The sequence below is a fragment of the Cavia porcellus genome, unplaced genomic scaffold (genome assembly GCF_034190915.1).
Source record: "Cavia porcellus strain 051 isolate PalLab524CR breed Dunkin Hartley unplaced genomic scaffold, mCavPor4.1 scaffold_4, whole genome shotgun sequence".
Taxonomy (NCBI): Eukaryota; Metazoa; Chordata; class Mammalia; order Rodentia; family Caviidae; genus Cavia; species Cavia porcellus.
Genome location: NW_026947487.1, coordinates 65,588,627 through 65,603,317, shown reverse-complemented (window position 1 = coordinate 65,603,317; position 14,691 = coordinate 65,588,627). Strand labels below are relative to the sequence as shown.

General features: G+C 40.9%; 1 protein-coding gene across 1 annotated transcript in view; it reads right to left on the bottom strand.

Annotated features, from left to right (window-relative positions):
* Antxr2 (ANTXR cell adhesion molecule 2) overlaps positions 1-10,401 on the bottom strand; it is a 141,006-nt gene extending 130,605 nt beyond the window's left edge. The window contains exons 1-3 of the mRNA XM_013141482.2: positions 10,129-10,401; positions 9,406-9,477; positions 7,325-7,396 (exon numbers count right to left, since the gene is read on the bottom strand). Of these exons, the coding sequence (XP_012996936.2) occupies positions 7,325-7,396; positions 9,406-9,477; positions 10,129-10,280 (296 nt within the window). The 5' untranslated portion in view covers positions 10,281-10,401. The remainder of the gene's footprint in view (positions 1-7,324; positions 7,397-9,405; positions 9,478-10,128) is intronic.
* Between the last annotated feature and the right edge of the window lie 4,290 nt (positions 10,402-14,691).

The following is a 14,691-nucleotide window of genomic DNA, read 5'->3' as shown; positions in this document are numbered from 1 at the left end:
GTGGAGATTCCTCACACAACTAGGACTAAAGGTCCCATTTGACCCTGCTATTCCCCTTCTGGGTGTCTTCTTGAAAGAATTAAAAGCATCATGTCACACTCATGGTTATAGTGGCACACTCATATATGCACATCCAAAAGCACAGTGGCACAGTTTGTAACAGTTAAATCTTGAAAAGAGCCCAAATGCCTATCAATTGATGAATGGATAAAGAAGATGTGTTTTTTTTATAATGAAATACTATCCAGTCATAAAGAAAGATAAACTTGAAATATTTATAGTTACATGGATGAACTCTGAGACCACACTCTTAAGAGAAATAAATCAGATAAACATCTGTCAATATTGCTTTAGCTCTCTGGTGGGAGAAACCAAGAGAATAAATAAGAACCAAAATTTGTAACAGATTTTGTGAAATAAGAAGAAACTGTTCAAAAGGAAATGGGAGCCAGGGAGTGGGGAGAGGCAAAGGAAAGGAAAAGAAAAAAGTGAGAAAAGAATAAAATGGAAACAAAGCTCTGTAAATAAAGAGAGGAAGAAGGTTGGAGGAGGAGGAGAATGGAAATAAAAAGAGGAATCAAGATATATCATGTAAACATACAAGTTCCCCACAATGAATATTTTCATTATGTAAAGATAAATGGTACCAATAAACTTAAAGTAATAATAATAGTAACAGTGCTGTAGATTAACCGATTGCTTCTCATAATTCCACGCACTAAATGGGCAGTTCCCGTGCTTTCCGAGGTGGCAGCTGGGGAGAGCTGGGATGAATGGAAGCTAGTGCTGGTGTGGGCTACTCCCTAAAGACAGCTAGGACTGTGGATCAGAATCTCGATTTTCTTGGCATAGTAAGCTTTGTCCTCCCGATGTGATTTCAGGAACTGAATATTTTTATCCAGCAGGTGGTTTTCAAGAGCACAGGAAAGTCCCATGTCTTATTCAGCTTTAGGTCAGGAGCTGCAACAAGTGCAAATTCATGTTCCTGTCTGCTATATTCATAGGGCTAGCCGTACTTTTAAAAGTATGTGTGTGTGTGTGTGTGTGAAAATACATTCTAACAACTTATGAATTAGCAAGTTTTAGCTACTTTTACTGTTGTTCTTACAAAATCTTGCGTATTATTTAAAATGTCACCCAAAAGCTAATCTTCGCTGAGGTCTCTATGATACAGTCACAAAGTCCCAGGTGATGGTCCTGGGTCCACAAATATCTGCTCTCAAAGTGCCCTGCACTTTCAGAGAACTTTTCTCTAACTTAGGGTACATTTACTAGTACTCAGCCCCAATCTTACTGGTATAGTGCTCATCCCTACTTCACCTCCATAATTTTTTTCCATTTTCCTACTCACTACTTTACTGAGCCCTCAGCACTGACCCCTGCATTGTACCACATCTATCTGCCAGGTCTGTCTCTCAGGAGTAAGGAACACTGACTTAACAGTCATTTTCTAAAATGAACTCATAAAGCAGATGTGAGACTTCACTAAAAGTAACTATTACCATATCAATCACTAAATTCTGAGGCACTCAGACCTCTGGAGGTCAGCACAACTGTGCCTGAAGTATACTTTGCTAAGTAGGAAATTCAATTCAATTGATTTTTCTCCCAAGTTAACACAACAGAGTAAATGCAGAGAAAAACCACGAAAGATGACAAATTCTGATTAATGTGAAAACTGCAGACAAGTAACCAGGAAGCGTGAGTCAGTAAACAACTGGATAGATGTTCACGCTCAACCTCGTATCAGGGTGTGAATCTTGGCTTCTTCATCTGCTGAGCTGGGCCACTGCAAGTTCCCCTGACTTCTTTAAACTTCCGTTAGCATCCTGACACATGGCGATGCAAACTATGATGATGGAATACACTGAAAACCTCCTTGGCCTCTTTCCTACTTGATCAACAGAATAGCACAAAAAGAAACCAAAAAAGCAAAAAAAAAAATTTAAAAAAAGAACTAAAAAAATTACAAATAAGAACTATTGAATGTGGGCGCTTGTGCACAGGTGATAGAAGCAAAGGAAGTCACTCTGCTTCTTCTATTTGCAGTGTCTGCTGCACAGTTACACGCTCAATGAGGTCTTCTCACCCTTTCCTTGCATTCAACCGCTTCAACCTTGCTGCACGGGGGAGAGTTATCAGCCCCTGTGCCCCAGCCTAGGAAACGGGGTAGTGGATTAGGTAACTTGCTTGAGGTCACACAGCTATTATGGGGCCCCTATGTCCACTTGACCTAAGGTCCAGTGCTGCTCTGTAGTCTCAAACAAGAAGCTTTCCAGGACCTCTGAAGCAACAGCCTCACATACTGATTCCTTAATGCTTTTTCTTTTCAACCCTTGAACTCCGTTGATTCCAAGCTAGCAGTCTGTGGCTACAGAATAGATAAGGAGCACTTCTTTTTAATCGAAGCATTTAAGTTTCTTTTTTTTAAAAAAACAAATTCTTCTTGAAATAAAACAGAACAACGAAGATATATAAAAATTTAAACTATGGGGCTAGGAACTAACAGTGGGAGAATGCTTATCTGTATGGGGTTTTGGGTTCAATCTCCAGCACCACTAATAAAGAAGGAAAAAAAAAAAGCTTAAACTATGAAAGCTCTGCCCATATTCCATGTCCTTGCCTAAGACAGCATCACTGTTAAAAGTTGACTGTTTATCTTTCAACCTTTTTCCATGTGTTCTTGATCACACATATGAACACCATATAAACATGTGAAGGATTTTATATTGTTTATATTTTATAAAAACAAAATCACACTGTGTCCTGTAACTTGCTTTTTTGACTAAATATATCTTATACACACTTGTACATCAATACATATGGATATTTCAGTTTCTGAATGACAACAGTCTCATTCTATGCAGAGATTCTAATTTTATTGTGGTATCATCAACTGATAAGCATTTAAAGCGAATATAGTTCTTCACTATTTTGAATAATGCGGCAATGTCTACTTTTATTAATATACCTGTTCTTGTAAGCTGATGCTAGTATTTCATTAGGATTTAATCCTAAAAAGTAGAATTCCTGGGTACAAACTTTCCAGAATTTTACAGATACTCACAAATTTCCTTCCAAATGGATTTGTCAGTTTATAAGATACCAAATGGTGTATAAAGGACCACCTTCTCGCAAGAAATTTTAAAGAATAAAAAAATCATTCAAATAAACAGAAATACATATAGTTTAAATAAATTACCTCCTTATAATTTTCTAAAAGTTTGTGTGAGGATTATTTTTTTCTAAACAATTGACTACTGTGTTCAGGTTTAACAACTATAACATTTTCTAATTCACAAGCAAGCACATATATTGAAAAGGAAATTGGAAATGTTTACAACTGACATGTAAGGGTAGAAGTGAGAAAAGGAGCAAAGCAAGGTCTTCATTTGCCATGTGGCTGAATTACAAACAGAGACTGTGATCACAAAAACTCAAATTCTGGAGTTAGAAGAATTCAGTCACTCATTCACCAAGTATCTACTGAGCTTAAAGCGCACCAGGCTCTGCGTTAGGTGTTGGGCTTTGTAATATTTACACTAGGGCCATGGAAACACAAATGAATTGATTAATTAACAGATCAATTTCAAAAAGTGAAAACCAAATAGAATTTGGTAAGGGATAACGAGTAGGAAAAGTGAATTCCTTTAGATTTGGTAGCCAGCTAAGGCTTCTCAGAAGAGGTGACACGCAAGATGAGTTATAACCAGAATGTGCAAGCCAGGGAAAGACCACTGGCAGAGACACAGCGACGATTCCAACGTGCAAATATTTTGGTCTGTTCAGGGCATGAAGAAAAGGCCAGTGGGGCTAACCTATAGGATGCTACACTGTAGGAGAAGATGAAGTGAGGTGATCGGGTGGTCTCTGAGATCATTAGAAGGCATTACTTCCCATTTGAAGTCATTAATAGACTGTTTGAGGCATGAGAGTGAGGTGATCTGATTTAAACTTTAAAAGATCATTCTTACTAATGTGCGGTTTGCCACTTGTGAACTGTATGTCCTTTGACAAGCTACATTACTTTGCCTAGCTTCAGTTTCCTCATTTGTGAAGCTGAGATAATAACATTATCTATTACCTGGAGTTGACAAGAGGATTAACTGAGGCTATGAATAGAAAGTACTCTACACACTGCCCCAGCACATAATAATTGTTGGGCAAATGTTCAACTAAATCACCACAGCATTAAAATAAAGTCACACAGAAGTGAAAATAATCCACTAGCCCCAATTACACAACATAATAACTAAAACTATCCATGAATTAGCCCTTATTCCTTATTTTCTAATGCTGAGAGACTGGATACTTCCACACTGAATCAACACTTGGCATTTTTCTGTTCTCTGACTATGCTACAATTGTGTGCTTTTTGCATAATGATCATGTCACTACTCACACATGCTCTACTACTCATTTTTGTGATACTCTCAGATTCAAACGAAGGCAGATAAATAGGTAAGCAGAAGCATGGAATAACAGACAGAGGGGAAGCCAAACTCTTAGGCTAGGTGAGAAAAGGAGAAAGTGTTTCAAATTGAAGTATTTAACTATTTAACAGAACAACTTTCTTAAATAATGGACATGTAAAATGTATGACGAAATGTTCTTTCCATGTTTGATATTTCATTTGAGCATCTGACGTCAGACACCATGCTAAAAACGTCAACGATGTGTTTCTGCCGTGAGTACTCTCTGCCTCCCAATCTTGCTTCATCTCTACAGAAACCCTTTAGCAACACAGTGAAAACTATGAAAGAACTACTTCTCGAATTTACTAAGGTACTGAAGAATATGAGTAATAGGAGCCAAAATTGTGAAACCTGTTTTCCTTGGTTCAACTGTTGCTTTTCAAATCATGTACTTAGATCTATTTACAAGATAGCAGGATATAAGGAAAGTATATTTGCAGGATTCCAACCTTTAGGCTTTGAAACAAAGATCCACAAGAGTTGTAGAAACAGTTGTTCTGTGGTCTGGCATCTAAATATGCAAACTGTTTCTAGACACTTACCACTGTGTAATGAGAGAAAATTGATCTTACATCCAAATATAGAGGACTATACACCGTTGACAAAATACTACTTTAGTGATTAAATTTTGTAAAAGGATAATTGAGGAAAAATAATGCATTTTATTAGAGATTGTTCACAATATACAAAGCATCTTTCTATGCATTATCTTATTTTTCATATTCATAATAACTTTCTTTAAAAATGGCACATATGTCTGTATTTTAAGACAGAAAAAAACTGACATACTAAATAGATGATTTTCCAAACCATTAAGTGGCAAAACTGAAATTCTTATGCTTGCTTTCTCAGTAATTTTCTGCCATCCCAAGTAAATTCAACAAGCCAGATACTGAAATTTACTAAAACTGAAAGTATTTCTAGTTAGAAAGAGAAAGAAAGTCAAATGTGTGTGACAAGTACTATTACTAAAATTCCTTCAGGAACATTACAAGTCCTTTCAAAGCAAACCAATATTAACTTTATATAAGCATTATATAATTCTTCTTTGATGATTAAAATAATGCACATTCCCTTCCTCCAGATAACAATAGCTAGTAATAACAATAAAGCTTTTATATCTTGCATACTGATGTACTAAATCTGTCCTGCAGTCTAATGGGGTAGATATTAACTAGCATCATCACAGAGGTAGGAAAAACTGCAGCATAAAGAGGTTAAGCAAATTGTCCTTGACCATTTGGCTAGTAAATGGGAAAATTAGGATTTATACTCAGGTAGACTAGGTCCAGTAAGTCTTAAGTGCAACATTACAATGTCTCTTGAATAGAACACATCTTTCACTCATTTCAGAGCCCCTACTGGATCCAACTACCAAAAAAGAAAGCTTCTGGAATATAGATTACAGATTTAAATCTTTCCCATGCCCGTCTAAGCATTACCAATCTGGGATACCAGTGATACACTTCATCTTCAAAGTGCTGGAGGACCCATATGCAAAGTGCCTAGCAGAGAACCTGGCACAATATATGTAGCTGTCAACTACACAGTCTTTTATGTGTCTGACATTATGCTAAATGCTTTTCTACATATATATGCATGCCATAAATGTGAAAATTGTTCTTTTTTTTTCTTGATATGCTGGATCCAAACCTGTTTCTTTGGAAATTAATCTGGGCAGTGGAGAAAATCTCTTTTCATAAAGGCAAGACTTGTTATAACAGTGGGCACAGGAAACTGCTGCATACAGGATGTGAAGAATTAGAACACCGGCACAGAATCACAGGCACACAAGAAAGTAAAGCAATGAAGTATTATGCCAAGGTTGAAATCCTAGCCTGACTTACTACCTAGACAAAGAGTTCCTCACAAAGAAAACTTAATGAAGAAATTAGAACATATATCTTTTAAGTCGTCAGTGAATTATAAATAAGTTCTTTTCTTGAACCCCTTTAAATATAATGTAAGCCCATTTCACATTGACTTTTACCAAAAACCCTTTTCCACAGGTAACTTCTCAGAAATCCATATATTATACCAAAAAAGTAGGTGTATCTCCTTTGCTAAAACTAGATTTGATAATTTGATTTCAAAATAATACTAATTCACTAGTTTGTTCAAGGGGAATTTATTAAGCAAAACTTGACATACTTTGTGTTAGATGAGGCAGGTATAAAAATGAAAAGAGCAGCTCTCTTCTGGCTATATAACTCACAATCTAGGAAGTGAATCTGATCCCAAGGAGATACCTCATTCTTAAAATATGTCAGTGACCACGAATATCTTCCCAGATATGATGAAATTACATAGAAACGACTATCAGAAACACTGTATATAGGACTAGAGAAAAGCCCCATCTTTTATAGGTATTAAGGAGATTGTGTACTAGCATGTGTTCCTTTATAAATACATATGTGTCCCTTCATAAAGTTGAATATATTTGGCGTCATGGAACCTCAGAGGAAGATTAGAAAGCCTGTAATAAATTATCCAAACAGATGCATACATTTCTCCTACCCAATCACCCTTCAAATTCCTATTTGACTAAGCTATTACATCTAAATAAGAAAACTGTAGAGTTACATAGAGTAACAAAAAGGAAAGGCCAGGGGTAACTAAGGCAACTGTCTAAGTTTCCTTGTACATAATTCAGCCAAAGTGAATAACTGATTTTCAGGTTATGTACTCCTTTACCATTCGTATCTCTCTTTCCTTCTTAGTACAGAGAACTGAATGGTCTGGCACTTGCCTGAATCCACTGAGAGACCTGATCACCACCTAGAAATATTAATCACGCCTTTAAGATTTATCTCTCCTAAAAGCCTGCAGTGAAAAGATAATGCACTGACCTGTCTCCAGTTAATGGCAAAATAATGGATGCTTGAGAAGAAAACACAATGAAAGATAATCTCATTTCAGGGCTGCAAAATAAGAAAAGAGGCAGTTAAAACAATTTTTAAAGATATATTGATATAATACAGACATATAACTAGGGAATCTCATTTAAAATTGGTCTCACTAAATGGTCCAGGCTTCTTTTGAGTGAAACTCCCTAAGCAGATACACTAATTCTGCTTAGCATTATTGCATAAGTCATTCTAGATTCAGCCAGTGCTTCCCAGCACTCAGGTGCTCCCCCATGATGTGCAAAGACCTGCATTTAGAGAGAGACTAACTGGCAAGACGAATTCTGGGGACGTGAAAAATTCTTTCACAGAAAACACTTTCTGGCCTTACTGTTTTCCCTCCTCCTACTAAAGCAGGCCAGTCACTCCTGAGTGAAGCCCCTGGACCTTGCTTTTGGGTAGAGAATAGCCAATCTGACCTAAGGACTCAAACTATGATGAGAGCCCATTTCAAATTCATCCTGAAGAAGAATACTTAAAAAGTGTCACGGAAAACATCAAAGAAACTAAATCACTTTTTGATGATGCTACTTTCCATTTCCTAACTTCAAACAACACATTTTCAGTCTACAACGAACGCCCACTCAGTTACAGCTTTCAGAGTTTAGGCACTAATCTCACAAAATGGTCTTTCTCTCTTGGATACTGTATGTAGCTATCACCAAGTTCTGAAGCTCAAGATACAAAACAAAGACCTAAAAACTGCAGTTCTCTTTAATAGTCACCCCTTATTCAATTCCTACAATATATATCTAACTACTAATTCAGCAGCTTAGCATGAGCCAGGCAACTATATAAGACAGAGTTTCTAACTTGCCAGGCACAGCAAGTAAGTAAGAGTCTCACTTTCTTCAAATGCTACATTGAAATGATCCATTGCTTTAGATCAAAACTACACGACACTTGCTGTACACTGTAGATTAAATCAGAAAATTTATAAACAACTGTCTGTTCTGCTTTGACATTCAAGGATATAGGGTCTTGTTTATTTTTCTTTCCTAGACAGTTTTACATCAGACTCTGTCCAGAAATGAGAGTGCAATACTTGGCTTCTTAAGCAGGGCCTGATGATTGAACATGGACAGGCATACATTTTTATAGGGATAACTTTACTGCTGCCAATAACTGAAAGCAAGGATTGCCTAGGCCTCTACAGATTGTTTGAAGTTACTTGCAACATGACTTTCAAAATGTTTTGATCATCCAAGCCTGTTTTACAGAAAACATTTGGGCTAACAAGACTGAAAGAAGCAATATTTAATGATACAGTTCCTATTCATGTCCTTTCCATTATCTTGATAAACTTACATTTATTTGCTCGTGGCAATTTTTTTCTTTGAAAAAGAAAAGCCTCAAATGTCTGGTTTCCTGGGCTTATTTTTAAATAAAGGATACCACTAATTTCTGGTTACCTTTAAATAAGAGAGTAAGCTGGATATCATAGCAGTCATGCTTTTTATAGGAAAGGAAACCAGTCTTCCTTAGTGAAGCTCACTGCATATATAGAACAGTTAAATTTTAAAACAGCCACACACCCACACATTGTGTAAACACAAGTCATTTCTTAAAACACACACAAGTGCTTTTCTTGGGACTGGGTTATTAACACATGTTCATTTGAAGTTTTCCAACACTTTTTTCTTTGAAATAAAGACCTTTGCAAGCTAAGCAAGATGGAAAATATATTATGGACACTATTAGGGTAAAATTTGTTTTTAACGTGATAAATTATGAGAAAGCATAACTGAAATTCAAAACAGATGAACATTCAGAAAGGAAAAGACATTTGGAATAGTATTTGAAGATGCTTCCTCAACGTGAGCCAAGTGTCTGGAATCCAGATGAAAGAAACCCTCAAGGGCCCAGCAGCTGTCCTGACAACATCTCATGTACACTATCCACCTGGTGATCTTAACATTTGACATTTCAGTCGAGGTTCTCTGTTGAGAAAGGTTTCAGGAAAAGGGAAACCCTACAGTTGGCACCTTTTCCACCGCCAAGATAAGTGAAGTAGGAAAAAGTACCTCACAAATCTCTCTGTAAGTTGCTGGACAAAATTGAAAATTTCAATCCAATTGTGTGCCACACTCCCAGATCTGAAAAATGAGATAAGAGTCATCAGAGAAACAACGAAAGAGGAGGCTGACATGCAAACATTTCTGAGTACCGAGAAGACGGGGAATCGCCTTCTCCTCCAGCCCAGGCCCAAGGAACGCTCTGAGCTGGAACTTTGGTGCCGAGTTCGAGACGTCAGCGCGTCCTTGGGGGCCATCAGCCTGAGAACTAGCTCGAGCGGGACCGGGCTCTTCAAAATAAACACGCAAACTTTCTCTTGCAGGAAATGCAAACCACATTAGGTTTATGAAAGCTTTTCCTGGCTCCAGGGAAAGCTCGGGGATCAGGACACAGTCAGGCAGGGCGCGGGTGAGATAAGGACCGAGGAGCCCAGGGGGAGGGAGTCCCGCAAGAGTCTCTGGGGAAACTGTGCTCCCCGGGTGGCCACACTCCTGTTTTCCCAACGGACCCCTGACCGGCGGGCAGGGGAAACTCCACTCCCCTAGGACCGAGTATCCCCGGGCCCCGCTTCCGACCACATCCTGCCTCCACCTCGCACCGGAGAGCGTCCGGCTTCCCAAAGACAGCGCCACGGGGCGCTAGCGCCGGCTCGCACAGCCCCTTCCCGGCCCCCCGGGCCCTGCCAGCCCGGCGTCGCCGCCGCGGGACCCGCACCTCCCTCCCGCACTCACTTGTCCAGGACGAAGTACAGGTCGAAGGCTCGGCGGCACGAGGGCTGCTCCTGGGCGTGCAGGAGCCCGCCGGGGCCGCTCAGCGCCAGCAGCCACAGGCCGAGGACCAGCCAGCCCCCGCGGCCGCGCGCCCGGGCCCGCGCCGCCACCATCGCGCCCGGGACCGCGGCCCGCGCTCGCAGCCCTCTCGGCCGGCGGGGACCGGGACCGCCCCGGGGCGCGCGGCCGCGAGCGGCGGGGGCGACTCGGGTCCGCGGGACGCAGCCCGGGCGGAGGGGTGGGAGGGGACGGCGGAGGCCCCGGGAAGACAAAGGGCGTTTCGGCCGCCGCGCAGCCGCGGGACTCCGGGCTCCGGGCCTGCTGCCCGACGCTGCGGGTCCTCGCCCCCGCCTGCAGCGCCGCTCCCTCCGCTCCGAAACTTTTCCGAGCTCTCAGGCGCGCCCCGCAGGGCTCTGGGGGAAGAGCCGGGCGGCCCGGAGGCTCAGAGCCCCGAAGCTGAGCTAAGGCCTCGGGGCGCCGATCCGGACCCTGCGCGCCCGGTCCGGCCCTCAGTGAGGGTTCGGTGCGCTCAGACCGGTCCTCTCCGGGGTCAGCGCGCCCACGGATGGGGCGGGGTGGTCCCAACGAGTCCCGGGCTCGTGCTGAGCTGCAGAGGTCCGAAGCTTGCCAGACCTCGGAAGGGGAGAGCAGTTTAGAAAAACAAATGTCCTCCAGAAACTAAACACTCCCACATATCCTGCAGGCCTGGCCTTCGCTCCACTCCAGCTGTGCTGGAAGAGCTTTTGGCGCGGCTCGAGGAGTCCCAGGGAGGGACGCACCCCTCACTCCGCCCCACCCCACCCCACCCCACACGCGCGGGCGCCTGTGAGGACCTGGGACTTCCTTTTTTTTTTTTTTTTTTTTTTTTTCCTCCTTAAGAAACCTACTTGTAGCTGCCACACGCCAAACCAAGGGTGGGGGAAGTGCCCACTCCCCTAAGAATGAAAAGGTGTACTCAAGATATGCCTTCTCAAAGTTACTCCTCCCAAACTCCTGATAGAAAGAATTATCATGGACATGATAAATGTTTGAGGAGGTCAGAGTCTGTCTCCTGATTTAAACATTACATGATGCATTCATATATTGGAACATCACCGTTAGTATGCACAGTGTTTGATGTTTTATCAGCTAAAAAAGTGTTATCTTAATTAAAACTAGTTTCATCTCGGTGCCTGCTAGACTGTCCTTGTCAAACTGTTGCAGGGAGGTGAAGTTTGGGTACACCTGCTGTTTCTTATTCCTCATGCAGTCTCTCCTACCAACTCCTCCTGGGATGTCTGCCCTCCCTTCCTCAAAACTGGCTTTCTGAATCTACAGTCTCACTGATGCACCCGTAATCTGGAGCGCCGTGTTCTTTTTCATTTTTAACAAGGTTCGTATTTTATAATAAAACATCCATATCGTATCTTACACACTGCCTTGTAGCGTCTTTTCTGTCTGTTACCACGAGTAACTTCATTTACATTATCTGTGTGGTACAACCAGATCTGTGTGCTCTTATCGGATCAAAACCAGTCACTTTAAAAATGAGTTCACAAGAATTACCTACTATGTGTTGGGCTTTGTTCTAGTTAATGCGTAGAACAAGATACCAAGTTCCCTTTTTAATAAAGCTTGCTATCTGGTCTTCATTTTTAATGTAATTAGAATCAAAATGGAATCAAAGACATTATATACCTTTAGCCATTACTTTTCACTGATACATGACTGAATAAAGTCAGAGGGAAAAGAAGTCTACCAAAAACTGAGACAATTGGTTTTAGTTCTCCTCTTAAAAGAAGACCAAAAGTGAAAAAATAAGAGACATAATATGAACCATGTAATCTTCCTCATGATGAAGTGGTTTTAAGGTCATATTTTTCAGCCTTCTTTTTCTCTTATTTATTGACTCATTGCCTGCTCAGCAGTTGGGCTGCATAGCTGGCCCAACAATCTATTTTCTAGGCCCAAACTAAAGCAAAATGTCTTGATTTTAAAACACTTCCCCAAGCTTTTCTGTAATTTTCTCAAATTCCCCAAGCTTTTCTGTAATTTTCAGTTTCTCTGTCCACTCAGTTCTTGTGTCCTGATTGCAAGGCCAGCAGAGACCTGACACACTAAAGCACAGTATCCTCCATTTATTTACTTGTTTGCATAGTGAATTCAGTCTGACTGTAGTACTTCCCTATGTCTCTCACTCGCTACTAAATGATCGATCGGCAAGTAAGCAGGAAGTGTCCTCACTAGCACAGATCAATGATTAACTAAACCATGCATGCATCACAGATATTTGCAGGAAGCTGTTCCAACTTACTTTGGACTTTAGGGTCCCTAGTTCAAGGACATGGGCCTGTCAGTGCTAGAACTGGGACAGTCCCTCCAGGGGATAGTTCCAGGCAAATCACTAAAAGCAATAGTGGAGGAAGCTGAAAGTAGGGAAGTCTTGAAAATCTCTCCAAGCCATAAAGAAAGCAGAGCAATGCAAATAGTTCCCCTTCCTTTCCACCAGGGAGAGGACACTAGGCATTTGTCTGCTAGAATCCAGGTAGATTGGGTTCCAACTGCCTTTGGACAAGCAATAATAAAGGAAAAATTATGTTGTACCCTCGAAGTGTAAACAATCACATAATCTATATTATTATGAGTAGTCATCTTTGTCTGGCATCTACAGTGACAGCCATGACTCTCCTGAAGTCCAGAGCCACACTGGAAGTGATTCATATTCGCATCATATAGGAAGTGATTCAAGATATGATACCCACAGTCAGTCAGAGGAAGAAAATAAAGCTTTCTACCTATAAGTGACAAAGCTTATTTTTGCTTTTACCAGGTATACTCATTAAAGAACTAAAATTTCCCCATGTCTGAACTACTTCCTGACAGTGAATAAAATGCCTTTGGAAGGTGCAATTTCCTTTAATTTAATATCTCTATGTGTGACAAAATGGTATACCAATCCATGTCAGAATGATTACCAACATCTGCACTCAGGAACAGATGTGTTTTAAATTCAGTTTCTCTGAGATGGAGATCAGATATTGAGCTACACTCTCAGAAGCAAAACCTAGAGAAGCTAGAGAAATAGCAACGATTGGAGGAAAAGTGGAATCATGATTCTATCTGCAGTGTACTGGGGTTGTGTACTCGTTCCCAGGGGTCCCTTCTGGATTATCGTACTGAACAGGAAATGAAGCAGCAAGGTTTTATGGTTACTAAAGGTAAGAAAAGAAGAGAGAAGTGTTCTGACAAGAAGTTCTCTGTAGTGTGAGGACCAGTTAAAGTAGAAAGAAAACACACTCCACATGTAAACTATGCAGCTAAGAAAGAAATTAGAGAATAGGCCAGGAGCCCTGTGGCAGCTTTCTTTTATACTCCCATCTGACATCAGACCTAGACCATCCTACCAAAACCCTGCTTGATCTTGTGCAGAAGAATTAGAGATAGAATTTTCTCCAATGAGTACCAGGAAAGGGTCTCCAAAGTTGTTCTACATGCAGCCTGGATCTCTATAGCTATCTCCTTGCCCATCAGCTTTTCCTCTCCTATCTTGTTACCACCACAGCAGTAGCCACAATCAATCCAAAATGTGGTTCCTAGCTGAGATGGCCTCTCATAGTTATGTAATTGAGTGGGGCCAAGCGGTCAAGGGTTTTGTGTCTCCTCATAGATCTGTCATCTAATGTGGGCAACTGCTTTACAGGGTGTATATGCTCTTATAAGGCAGCTGTTGATGTAGCGTAATTCTGTTTTGTAGGAAAAATCTGCAACCACAACTTCCTGAACATTCACACAAAGCCAAGTCCTTAGAAACTAGTTTGCTGATGGATATTTTCTCTTGCGCAAGGCCAGGCCTTCCCAAGGCAGTTCATGCTTGACTTAGCATTTTAGAATAAGTCTTGCAAGTATAATCACTTCTATCATGCACTCTCTTGCAGTTGCAGTCCAAGCTAGCACCTGTTTTCATTGAAATTTGTCTAATAGTATTCTGTCTTTCTGTTTTCCTGCATATCTCAATGTAATTAATTTTCTGAAGTGCAAGATCGATCACCTACCTAGTTACTGCCAATGCAACATCATTTCTTAACAATTTAAGGTTCTCATAGCAACATCATCACTTAACTCTGTATTGTCACATCTTTAGGATCTAGCCCACTCAAGTACTTTGCTCAGGAGAAACTATGACTGTCATTGTTCCCTTGTATGTGCAAGTTCATCTTATGAATCTTACCTCATTTTGTACCCTTTTTTATCTGAAGGTGTCAAATGCAACCAATTTTTTACATCCCTTCCATTTGCTTACTGAGAAACTCAGGCCCAAAGCCACAAGACAGAGCCAACCAAATGACTGTCAGAGTGCTGAAGACCAATAGTCACCTAGAGCAGGGTGTCTAAGTTAGCAGAGGGAGTTTCCATGGTACGGGGGAGAAAGACTGACAGGAGATCTCGAGGTCCAAAAAGGGTGAGGAAACAGTCCACAAGGGAAGAAGTGAAGAGGTGAGAATAGGGTTAGAACACTCAGGGTTTAAAGCTGAAGAAAATGAGAAC